This window comes from Siphateles boraxobius, unplaced genomic scaffold, assembly GCF_051911475.1.
Source record: "Siphateles boraxobius isolate OS27281-9 unplaced genomic scaffold, OSU_SipBor_1 202, whole genome shotgun sequence".
NCBI classification, from domain to species: Eukaryota; Metazoa; Chordata; class Actinopteri; order Cypriniformes; family Leuciscidae; genus Siphateles; species Siphateles boraxobius.
In genome coordinates this window covers 286803-301383 of record NW_027508814.1, presented here as the reverse complement: position 1 = coordinate 301383, position 14581 = coordinate 286803, and the positions used below count along the sequence as shown (strand labels likewise).

General features: G+C 44.9%; 1 protein-coding gene across 1 annotated transcript; it reads left to right on the top strand.

Annotated features, from left to right (window-relative positions):
- The first annotated feature begins 317 nt into the window (after window positions 1–317).
- On the top strand, window positions 318–13996 carry wbp1 (WW domain binding protein 1). Its single transcript, XM_077237502.1, has 4 exons — window positions 318–625; window positions 1314–1416; window positions 11738–11905; window positions 12521–13996. The coding sequence occupies exons 1-4, from the start codon at window positions 563–565 to the stop codon at window positions 12826–12828; spliced, it is 642 nt and encodes a 213-aa protein (XP_077093617.1). The 5' UTR covers window positions 318–562; the 3' UTR covers window positions 12829–13996.
- The last annotated feature ends 585 nt before the right edge of the window (window positions 13997–14581 follow it).

Here is a 14581-nt window from a genome sequence, read left to right as displayed (position 1 = left end):
CTTACGTTATGGCCCCGTAGAAGCCGTTTTGTAAAAATAGTCTTGTGTGAGATGCGCCTTCCCTCGCCTGTAGTGTAGTGGAGAGTAGCGGCTGCGGTGAGAGGAGCAGTGGAGAAGCGCAGGCAAGCCGGGACTCACGCTCGTGCACAGTGTTGCTAATAAACTGGATGTAATTTAAGTTCTGTTGCTTTTATATGAAAATAAATATAATGAACAAAACACCCAAGTACTTGTTATTGATACAAACGTTTATAAATGCAGCGACACTCGCACATGATAAGCCGTGTGTGTGTGAGTGAGTGAGTGAGAGAGAGAGAGAGAGAGAGAGAGAGAGAGAGAGAGAGAGAGAGAGAGAGTGTGTGTGTGTGTGTGTGTGTGTGTGAGCGAGCGAGCGAGCGAGTGAGTGAGTGCGCGCGCGTGTGTGTGTTATTGCTGTGATTGTAATGCTGCTGCCCTCTGTGGATCATCACATTCTCCACACAGACATGACGCGCGTCTGTTCATCTGAAGCTTTATGATTAACTTGTGATTAACTGGAGTTTGGGAAGAAACGCGCAGAAAGATGCCGCAGAAGACGCTGTGCCCCGCCGTGGGGCTTCTCTGCGCAGCGGCGTGTTTAGTTCAGGTAAGCCGGCGGCAGGGCCTCTGAGGCGGAGAGTGCTTGAACTCGAGCTCGGGGATTCGTGCGGTGTGGAGGCCTCGATAAACAACTGAAACAAAGCCATAAAACACGGTTACCGAAACACAATGTTCGTTATCCTGCTTCTTACCGGGTATTTAGAATCGACATAAATGTTTTACATGTTTAAATCATAGACATTTGAGGTGATGATATGAATAGATATATATGCTTATTGATCGTTTTGTCTGTAGTGTTTGAGGTTTTGTAGTGTTTTTGTGTGTTTGCCGGGTTTGTGTCTGTTTGTGAGGTTCGGGGTTTGGCTTGTACTGATTGTTTAAAAAAGGTTATTGTGTAAATGATCCAGCAAATCAATAAAGACTGACTGGGGTGTTTCCTATTTATTTACACAATATTAGGGCTCATTTTTATGCATATTATTATTTTATATAGAATGGTTCATATGTATTTATTGACTCGTTTATTTCAGCTTTATCTTGAGCATAATAGTTGAATGTTTGACACAAATAAAATCATCTGGCTTGGAAAGGATGAATTTGTGTTTGTACTGGGCCTGAAGGATGAGACTCTTGAGTGTTTTCTGTCAGACTCCAACACTGACATAAACCTCACAGCTTGTGTGTGTGTGTGTGTGTGTGTGTGTGTCTCGCTGAATGCTTGTGTTTGTTTGCAGGGGAAGGAGTTTTGTTTCGGTGTGAACAATGAACAGTACCGCTGTGAGATGGGCTACTGCTGCGGGGAGACCGAGTGCTGCACTTACTATTACGAGCTGTGGTGTGAGTTACACACACACACCTGCAGATTCATATGTCACACACACACACCTGCAGATTCATATGTTACACACACACACACACCTGCAGATTCATATGTCACACACACACACCTGCAGATTCATATGTTACACACACACACACACACACACACACACACACACCTGCAGATTCATATGTTACACACACACACACACACACACACCTGCAGATTCATATGTTACACACACACACACACACACCTGCAGATTCATATGTTACACACACACACACACACACACACACCTGCAGATTCATATGTTACACACACACACACACACACACACACCTGCAGATTCATATGTTACACACACACACCTGCAGATTCATGTTACACACACACAAACACACACACCTGCAGATTCATATGTTACACACACACACACACACACACACACCTGCAGATTCATATGTTACACACACACACACACACACACACCTGCAGATTCATATGTTACACACACACACACACACACACACACCTGCAGATTCATATGTTACACACACACACACACACACACACACACACACACACCTGCAGATTCATATGTTACACACACACACACACACACCTGCAGATTCATATGTTACACACACACACACACACACCTGCAGATTCATGTTACACACACACACACACCTGCAGATTCATATGTCACACACACACACCTGCAGATTCATATGTTACACACACACACACACACACACACACACACACACACACACACACACACACACACACACACACACACACACACCTGCAGATTCATATGTTACACACACACACACACACACCTGCAGATTCATATGTTACACACACACACACACACACCTGCAGATTCATATGTTACACACACACACACCTGCAGATTCATATGTTACACACACACACACACACACCTGCAGATTCATATGTTACACACACACACACACACCTGCAGATTCATATGTTACACACACACACCTGCAGATTCATGTTACACACACACAAACACACACACCTGCAGATTCATATGTTACACACACACACACACACACACCTGCAGATTCATATGTTACACACACACACACACACACACACACACACACACACACCTGCAGATTCATATGTTACACACACACACACACACACACCTGCAGATTCATATGTTACACACACACACACACACACACACACCTGCAGATTCATATGTTACACACACACACACACACCTGCAGATTCATATGTTACACACACACACACACACCTGCAGATTCATATGTTACACACACACAAACACACACACCTGCAGATTCATATGTTACACACACACACACACACCTGCAGATTCATATGTTACACACACACACACACACACACACACACACACACACACACACACACACACCTGCAGATTCATATGTTACACACACACACACACACACACACACCTGCAGATTCATATGTTACACACACACACACACACCTGCAGATTCATATGTTACACACACACACACACACACACACCTGCAGATTCATATGTTACACACACACACACACACACACACACACACACACACACACACACCTGCAGATTCATATGTTACACACACACACACACACACACACACACACACCTGCAGATTCATATGTTACACACACACACACACACACACACACACACACACACACACACACACACACACACACACACACACACACACACACACCTGCAGATTCATATGTTACACACACACACACACCTGCAGATTCATATGTTACACACACACACACACCTGCAGATTCATATGTTACACACACACACACACCTGCAGATTCATATGTTACACACACACACACACACACACACACCTGCAGATTCATGTTACACACACACACACACCTGCAGATTCATATGTTACACACACACACACACACCTGCAGATTCATATGTTACACACACACACACACACACCTGCAGATTCATATGTTACACACACACACACACACACACACACACACACACACACACACACACACACACACACACACCTGCAGATTCATATGTTACACACACACACACACACACACACACACACACCTGCAGATTCATATGTTACACACACACACACACACACACACACACACCTGCAGATTCATATGTTACACACACACACACACACCTGCAGATTCATATGTCACACACACACCTGCAGATTCATATGTCACACACACACACACACACACACACACACACACACACACACACACACACCTGCAGATTCATATGTCACACACACACACACACACACACACACACACACACACACACACACACACACACACACACACAGACCTGCAGATTCATATATTACACACACACACACACACCTGCAGATTCATATGTTACACACACACACACACACACCTGCAGATTCATATGTTACACACACACACACACACACCTGCAGATTCATATGTTACACACACACACACACACACCTGCAGATTCATATGTTACACACACACACACACACACACACACACCTGCAGATTCATATGTCACACACATACACACACACACACACACACACACACACACACCTGCAGATTCATATGTTACACACACACACACACACACACACACACACACACACACCAGCAGATTCATATGTTACACACACACACACACACACACACACACACCTGCAGATTCATATGTTACACACACACACACACACCTGCAGATTCATATGTTACACACACACACACACACCTGCAGATTCATATGTTACACACACACCTGCAGATTCATATGTTACACACACACACACACACACACACACACACACACCTGCAGATTCATATGTTACACACACACACACACACACACACACACCTGCAGATTCATATGTTACACACACACACACACACACACCTGCAGATTCATGTTACACACACACACACACCTGCAGATTCATATGTCACACACACACACACACACCTGCAGATTCATATGTTACACACACACACACACACACACACACACACACACACACACACACACACACACACACACACCTGCAGATTCATATGTTACACACACACACACACACACCTGCAGATTCATATGTTACACACACACACACACACACACACACACCTGCAGATTCATATGTTACACACACACACCTGCAGATTCATGTTACACACACACAAACACACACACCTGCAGATTCATATGTTACACACACACACACACACACACACCTGCAGATTCATATGTTACACACAAACACACACACACACACACACCTGCAGATTCATATGTTACACACACACACACCTGCAGATTCATATGTTACACACACACACAAACACACACACCTGCAGATTCATATGTTACACACACACACACACACCTGCAGATTCATATGTTACACACACACACACACACACCTGCAGATTCATATGTTACACACACACACACACACACACACACACACCTGCAGATTCATATGTTACACACACACACACACACACACACCTGCAGATTCATATGTTACACACACACCTGCAGATTCATATGTTACACACACACACACACACACACACACACCTGCAGATTCATATGTTACACACACACACACACACACACACACACACACACACACCTGCAGATTCATATGTTACACACACACACACACACCTGCAGATTCATATGTTACACACACACACACACACCTGCAGATTCATATGTTACACACACACACACACACACCTGCAGATTCATATGTTACACACACACACACACCTGCAGATTCATGTTACACACACACACACACACACACACACACACACACCTGCAGATTCATATGTTACACACACACACACACCTGCAGATTCATATGTTACACACACACACACACACACACACCTGCAGATTCATATGTTACACACATACACACACACACACACACACACCTGCAGATTCATATGTTACACACACACACACACACACACCTGCAGATTCATATGTTACACACACACACACACACACACACCTGCAGATTCATATGTTACACACACACACACACACCTGCAGATTCATATGTCCCACACACACACACACCTGCAGATTCATATGTCACACACACACACACCTGCAGATTCATATGTTACACACACACACACACCTGCAGATTCATATGTTACACACACACACACACACACACCTGCAGATTCATATGTTACACACACACACACACACACACACACCTGCAGATTCATATGTTACACACACACACACACACACCTGCAGATTCATATGTTACACACACACACACACACCTGCAGATTCATATGTCACACACATACACACACACACACACACAACTGCAGATTCATATGTTACACACACACACACACACACACACACACACACACACCTGCAGATTCATATGTTACACACACACACACACACACACACACACCTGCAGATTCATATGTTACACACACACACACACACCTGCAGATTCATATGTTACACACACACCTGCAGATTCATATGTTACACACACACACACACACACACACACACACACACACACACACACACCTGCAGATTCATATGTTACACACACACACACACACCTGCAGATTCATATGTTACACACACACACACACACACCTGCAGATTCATGTTACACACACACACACACACACACACACACCTGCAGATTCATATGTTACACACACACACACACACACACACACACACACACACACACACCTGCAGATTCATATGTCACACACACACACACACACACACACACACACACACCTGCAGATTCATATGTTACACACACACACACACACACACCTGCAGATTCATGTTACACACACACCTGCAGATTCATATGTTACACACACACACACACACACACCTGCAGATTCATATGTTACACACACACACACACACACACACACACACACACACACACACACACACACACCTGCAGATTCATGTTACACACACACACACACACACACACACACACACCTGCAGATTCATATGTTACACACACACACACACACACACACACACACACACACACACACACCTGCAGATTCATATGTTACACCACACACACACACACACACACACACACACACACACACACACACACACACACACACACCTGCAGATTCATATGTTACACACACACACACACACACACACACCTGCAGATTCATATGTTACACACACACACACACACACACACACACCTGCAGATTCATATGTCACACACACACACACACACACCTGCAGATTCATATGTTACACACACACACACACACACACACCTGCAGATTCATGTTACACACACACACACCTGCAGATTCATATGTTACACACACACACACACCTGCAGATTCATGTTACACACACACAAACACACACACCTGCAGATTCATATGTTACACACACACACACACCTGCAGATTCATATGTTACACACACACACACACACACACACACACCTGCAGATTCATATGTTACACACACACACACACACACCTGCAGATTCATATGTTACACACACACACACACACACACACACACACACACACACACACACACACACACACACCTGCAGATTCATATGTTACACACACACACACCTGCAGATTCATATGTTACACACACACACACACACACACACACACACCTGCAGATTCATATGTTACACACACACACACACACACACACACCTGCAGATTCATGTGTAACACACACACACCTGCAGATTCATATGTTACACACACACACACACACACACACACACACACACACCTGCAGATTCATATGTTACACACACACACACACATACACACACCTGCAGATTCATATGTTACACACACACACACACACACACACACACACCTGCAGATTCATATGTTACACACACACACCTGCAGATTCATATGTTACACACACACCTGCAGATTCATATGTTACACACACACACCTGCAGATTCATATGTCACACACACCTGCAGATTCATATGTCACACACACACACACACACACACACACACACACACACACACACACACACACACACACACACACACCTGCAGATTCATATGTCACACACACACACACACACACACACACACACACACACACACACCTGCAGATTCATATGACACACACACACACACACACACCTGCAGATTCATATGTTATACACACACACACACACACACACCTGCAGATTCATATGTTACACACACACACACACACACACCTGCAGATTCATATGTTACACACACACACACACACACACCTGCAGATTCATATGTCACACACACACACACACACACACACACACACCTGCAGATTCATATGTCACACACACACACACACACACACACACCTGCAGATTCATATGTCACACACACACACACACACACACACACACACACACCTGCAGATTCATATGTTACACACACACACACACACACACCTGCAGATTCATATGTCACACACACACACACACACACACACACACACACACACACCTCCAGATTCATATGTCACACACATACACACACACACACACACACACACACCTGCAGATTCATATGTTACACACACACACATCTGCAGATTCATGTTACACACACACACACACACACACACTTGCAGATTCATATGTTACACACACACACACACACACCTGCAGATTCATATGTTACACACACACACACACCTGCAGATTCATGTTACACACACACACCTGCAGATTCATATGTTACACACACACACACACACACACACACACACACACACACACCTGCAGATTCATATGTCACACACACACACACACACACACACACACCTGCAGATTCATATGTTACACACACACACACACACACACACACCTGCAGATTCATATGTTACATACACGCACACACACACACACACCTGCAGATTCATATGTTGCACACACACACACACACACCTGCAGATTCATATGTTACACACACACACACACACACACACACACACCTGCAGATTCATATGTTACACACACATACACGCACACACCTGCAGATTCATGTTACACACACACACACACACACACACACACACACACACCTGCAGATTCATGTTACACACACATATACACACACCTGCAGATTCATATGTTACACACACATACACGCACACACCTCCAAATACATCTGTTACACACACACACACACCTCCAAATACATCTGTTACACACACACACACCTCCAAATACATCTGTTACACACACACACACCTCCAAATACATCTGTTACACACACACACACCTCCAAATACATCTGTTACACACACACACACCTCCAAATACATCTGTTACACACACACACACCTCCAAATACATCTGTTACACACACACACACCTCCAAATACATCTGTTACACACACACACACACACACACCTCCAAATACATCTGTTACACACACACACACACACACCTCCAAATACATCTGTTACACACACACACACACACACACACACACACACCTCCAAATACATCTGTTACACACACACACACACCTCCAAATACATCTGTTACACACACACACACACACACACACACCTGCAGATTAATATGTTACACACACATTCACGCACACACCTCCAAATACATCTGTTACAGACACACACACCTCCAAATACATCTGTTACACACACACACACACCTCCAAATACATCTGTTACACACACACACACACCTCCAAATACATCTGTTACACACACACACACCTCCAAATACATCTGTTACACACACACACACCTCCAAATACATCTGTTACACACACACACACACCTCCAAATACATCTGTTACACACACACACACACCTCCAAATACATCTGTTACACACACACACACACACACACACACACACACACACATATACACACACCTGCAGATTCATATGTTACACACACATACACGCACACACCTCCAAATACATCTGTTACACACACACACACACCTCCAAATACATCTGTTACACACACACACACACCTCCAAATACATCTGTTACACACACACACACACCTCCAAATACATCTGTTACACACACACACACACACACGCACACACACACACACACACACCTCCAAATACATCCGTTACACACACACATAAACATGCTGGAGGTGTGCGTTTATGTGTGTGTGTGTAACAGATGTATTTGGAGGTATACATCTGTTACACGCACACACACACACACACACACACACACACACACACACACACACACACACACACACACACCTGCACCTGCAAATTCATCTGTTACACACACACAAACCTTCAAATTCATGTTACACACACGTAAACGCACACCTGCAGATTCATATGTTACACACACACACACACACCTGCAGATTCATGTTACACACACGTAAACGCACACCTGCAGATATGTTACACACACACACCTGCACATTCATATGTTACACACACACACACACGTAAACGCACACCTGCAGATTCATATGTTACACACACATACACGCACACCTCCAAATACATCTGTTACACACACACACACACACACACCTGCAGATTCATGTTACACACACGTAAACGCACACCTGCAGATATGTTACACACACACACCTGCACATTCATATGTTACACACACATACACGCACACCTCCAAATTCATCTGTTACACACACACACTCACACACGTAAACGCACACCTGCAGATATGTTACACACACACACCTGCACATTCATATGTTACACACACATACACGCACACCTCCAAATACATCTGTTACACACACACACACACACACACCTGCAGATTCATGTTACACACACATTCTCACACACATTTCTCAGTGTATCTGTCAGATCTTCAAATAGACGTGTCAAAGCCTTTATGTATTTGCATGAGAGTAATCGTACCTGACTGATCCCGTTTTACCACCTTTTTGTCTCACTAGTTTTGAATGGCCATGTGACAATTTATTTTTAAAAGTACAAAGATTACATGAAGTTTCTCAATCACACGAGATCATGAATAGAACATGTTTGAAAGCATTGGTGATGTTGATGAGCAGCTTTTGACAGATACACACTGATCACGTCATCCACTGCACCGATGATGATGATGATGGTGTGTGTGTGTATGCGTGTGTGTGTGTGTGTGTCAAGTCACCTTTATTTATATAGCGCTTTTTACAATATGACTGATCTGGATACGGCTGACTACATCATGAGTTGTTGTCGTGTCGAGGCACAAGTCCACCATCTGATCTGGATACGGCCCGGATCCGGCTGACTACATCATTAATTGTTGTCGTGTCGAGGCACAAGTCCACCATCTGATCTGGATACGGCCCGGATCCGGCTGACTACATCATGAGTTATTGTCGTGTCGAGGCACAGGTCCACCATCTGATCTGGATACGGCCCGGATCCGGCTGACTACATCATGCGTTGTGGTTGTGAAGAGGCGCAGGTCCACCATCTGATCTGGATACGGCCCGGATCCGGCTGACTAAATCATTAATTGTTGTCGTGTCGAGGCACAGGTCCACCATCTGATCTGGATACGGCCCGGATCCGGCTGACTACATCATGAGTTGTGGTTGTGAAGAGGCGCAGGTCCACCATCTGATCTGGATACGGCCCGGATCCGGCTGACTACATCATTAATTGTTGTCGTGTCGAGGCACAGGTCCACCATCTGATCTGGATACGGCCCGGATCCGGCTGACTACATCATGCGTTGTGGTTGTGAAGAGGCGCAGGTCCACCATCTGATCTGGATACGGCCTGGATCCGGCTGACTACATCATGAGTTATTGTCGTGTCGAGGCACAGGTCCACCATCTGATCTGGATACGGCCCGGATCCGGCTGACTACATCATGCGTTGTGGTTGTGAAGAGGCGCAGGTCCACCATCTAATCTGGATACGGCCCGGACCCGGCTGATTACATCATGCGTTGTGGTCGTGACTAGGCGCATGTCCACCATCTGATCTGGATACGGCCCGGATCTGGCTGATTACAGTAAACCTCGGAATAAGCAGAAAGACTAAAATTAGTGTAGATGCCATTCTTCTTATGATGTAGCGAGTACATCATGTGTTATAGGAAGTGTTCCCGGTTCTGGATGACCTAATTTATGCTGATTTGAATAATAGGACTGTATAATTTCTATGTGTATGCCAGGTTAAAGAGATGTGTGTGTGTGTGTGTGTGTGTGTCTAGGGTTCTGGCTGGTCTGGACCCTCATCATCATGCTGAGCTGCTGCTGCGCGTACAGACACCGACGGGTGAAGATGCGACTCCAGCAGGAGCAGAGACAGCGAGAGATCAGCCTGATGGCGTATCAGGGGGCGTCCAGTTCCTTCATCACTCCTGCTCCTCTCAACCTGCGTGAGTCTCACACACACACACACACACCGGCACACACACACCCATCACAAACACTGAACCGTCATTTCTTCAATTAATCGGATTAAAACGGACAGTTTTTATATTTTTTGTATGAATAAAACACTATTCCACGTCCTGACAAAAGCTGGCCTTCAAATAAATTTGCCAACTGAATGCTCTAAAAACACAGTGGATATATTTATGCTATGCACAAAAGAGCTATAAAGCAAAAGGACAGTTTAAATACCTACATCAGAAATGAAGATGATAAAGAAAAATACAAACTCACAGATCCCGCAACAGCTCACTCGGTTTCCTCCACTGTTTTTAGATTCATTTTGTCCATAGAAATGTGTTATTCAGTGCAACTGCCGGAAGTTTTCCGCGCAAGGTCGGCAGAAGCGACTAATCGATGACATTCGGTGTCGATGATTTTCAGTAACGATTAGTTGTTGCAGCCCTATATTTTATATTAGTAAATATTATTTAGAATAAATAGAATGTCACGTCACGAATGCCTTTGATGTGTTTTATGCATCTGCAAATGAAGTAGTGTGACCTCATCATGTATCGGGCCTCAGATCCGAGTGTGTGTGTGTGTGTGTGTTTCTCCAGGCTTATGGACGGACTGTAAGCTGCCGGACTATGAGGAGGTTCTGGCTCATCCTCCGACACCACCTCCACCGTACTCCGAGTCTGTGGACCCGCAGAACCCACAGGACCCGCCCGCTCCGGTCCCAGACCAGGAGAACAGCCGGCGCCGGCACGTGACCGGGGACTCAGGCATCGAGGTGTGTGTGTGCCGGCTGGACCAGGGCCCGGAGGAGGCCGAGGGGTGTCAGGGGGCGGCCGGGTGCTGTTCCAGCGCTGGGAAAGATCCAGCAGAACCAGAACCCGAGCCAGAACCCGAACGCCTCGTGTGACAGATCATGAGTGAGAGAGACTCTGAGCTTCTGTTTCCCAGCATCCCTCACGCTTTCCTCCACTGAGCCACTGCTCGTTTCTCACCATGACTGCGGCCCAGAGCGACACACACACACAGAGTGTAAAGGGCGTGTGTGTTTTCATGTGTTTGTGTGCCTGAAAATCCCATGAGCGCTGAGAGAGCAGATCAACAGTCAGCTGACCGTCTCATACGTGTGTGTCTGAAAGATTGTGGCCTTTCCCATCTCGCACTGCTACTGTAAACCTGTGTGTGTGAGTGTGTGAATGACATCAGCAGCGTCACATGACTCTGCCTCAGCGTTATGATCTAGTTTATTAGTAAAGCACAAACGCAAAGCTGCGTGTCGTAGAGCCTCGGGCTGATAGTTGCTTGACGGTTCTGTTTGAATCACGTGACGTTTACCTGCATCAAGGGCTAAAATCAATATCATGTTGTTTCAGAATGTTTTCTGTTGTTCTCACGCTTGTTTCCGCATCATCCCTCTGAACCCTGTGTGTTGCACTGAATTTCTCCAACGCAAATCCTGCAAAGTTTACAGATTCTGTGCCTTTTTCACGCTGGAGAACCAGATTAACTAACTAACTAACTAGGCTATGCAAAACACAAGGACTCATCAGCAATAGCGCTCATGTCCCGGTGTGATCCAGCGACAGCTTCATCTCTTCACCGGCGCTCATTACTGTCTGCCCGCGACGCTTGTTTGTGGTTTTAGTTTGTGTACTAACTCAATAACTTGTCTGTTGTTCGTAAGCGCCTCTGTTTCAGATGGATTCATCCTGGAACTGTGAAATCTGAGGCGTCAGATGATTTCTTTTGTTCAAATGTGTGTAATAATAAGTGATGTTTATTATCGAGCCAAATCACAGCGCCAGCTCTTCTGTAAAGCACGTCGAGCTGTTTTGACTTCATACTCGCTTATAATAGTGGAGCTGACGTGTGTAACGTACATCTGAGCATCCGTCAGGTTTTCTGCAGATGATGATGATGAAGATGCTCAGACCTACTGGCGTGTTTGATTTGTAATTGCAGCACTGACAGCCGTGTGGCGTTTTTATAGACGCGTTATTTAGTAAGACGTCTGCTGTGTCTATAGTCATTTGTATTTTATTTTTGTAATAAAAACAATAAACCAGCTTTGGCACTCAGTCGTCTGTGTTTCTGATGTTTATCTGATCACATCCTCATGTTCGACACACTGTTCATGCAGTGATCATGATTATAATTATTAAGAAGTTCCCAGGGAACCTGTAATGTGGAAATAAAACCTTCCAGGCCATTCATGACCTATGCAGCACCAGTAATCATGCAAAATACTATTGCTATTTACATATATACACACTATTTGATGTATGTCTAACCCTAATATCGACCACAACATTCTTTTAAATAGCCTCAAATGATGTTGGCATTAGTGGATTTGCATTAGCATGGTTTAAATCACACTTATCTGACCGTTATCAGTTTGTAGCAGTAAATGAAGAGATGTCTTATCCACCACAAGTTCAGTATGGCGTACCACAAGGCTCAGTACTAGGACCGCTGCTGTTCACTCAGTACATGCTACCCTTAGGAGATATCATTAGGAACTTCCTCACGTAATAACCCAGAATACCGTCTAACACTTGATGGCTGCTCTGTCAAGTCCTCGTCGTCGGTTAGGAACCTGAGTGTGTGTGGTGTGTGTGCTCTTTGATACCAATCTTTCAATTGAAAGTCACGTGTCTAGTGTC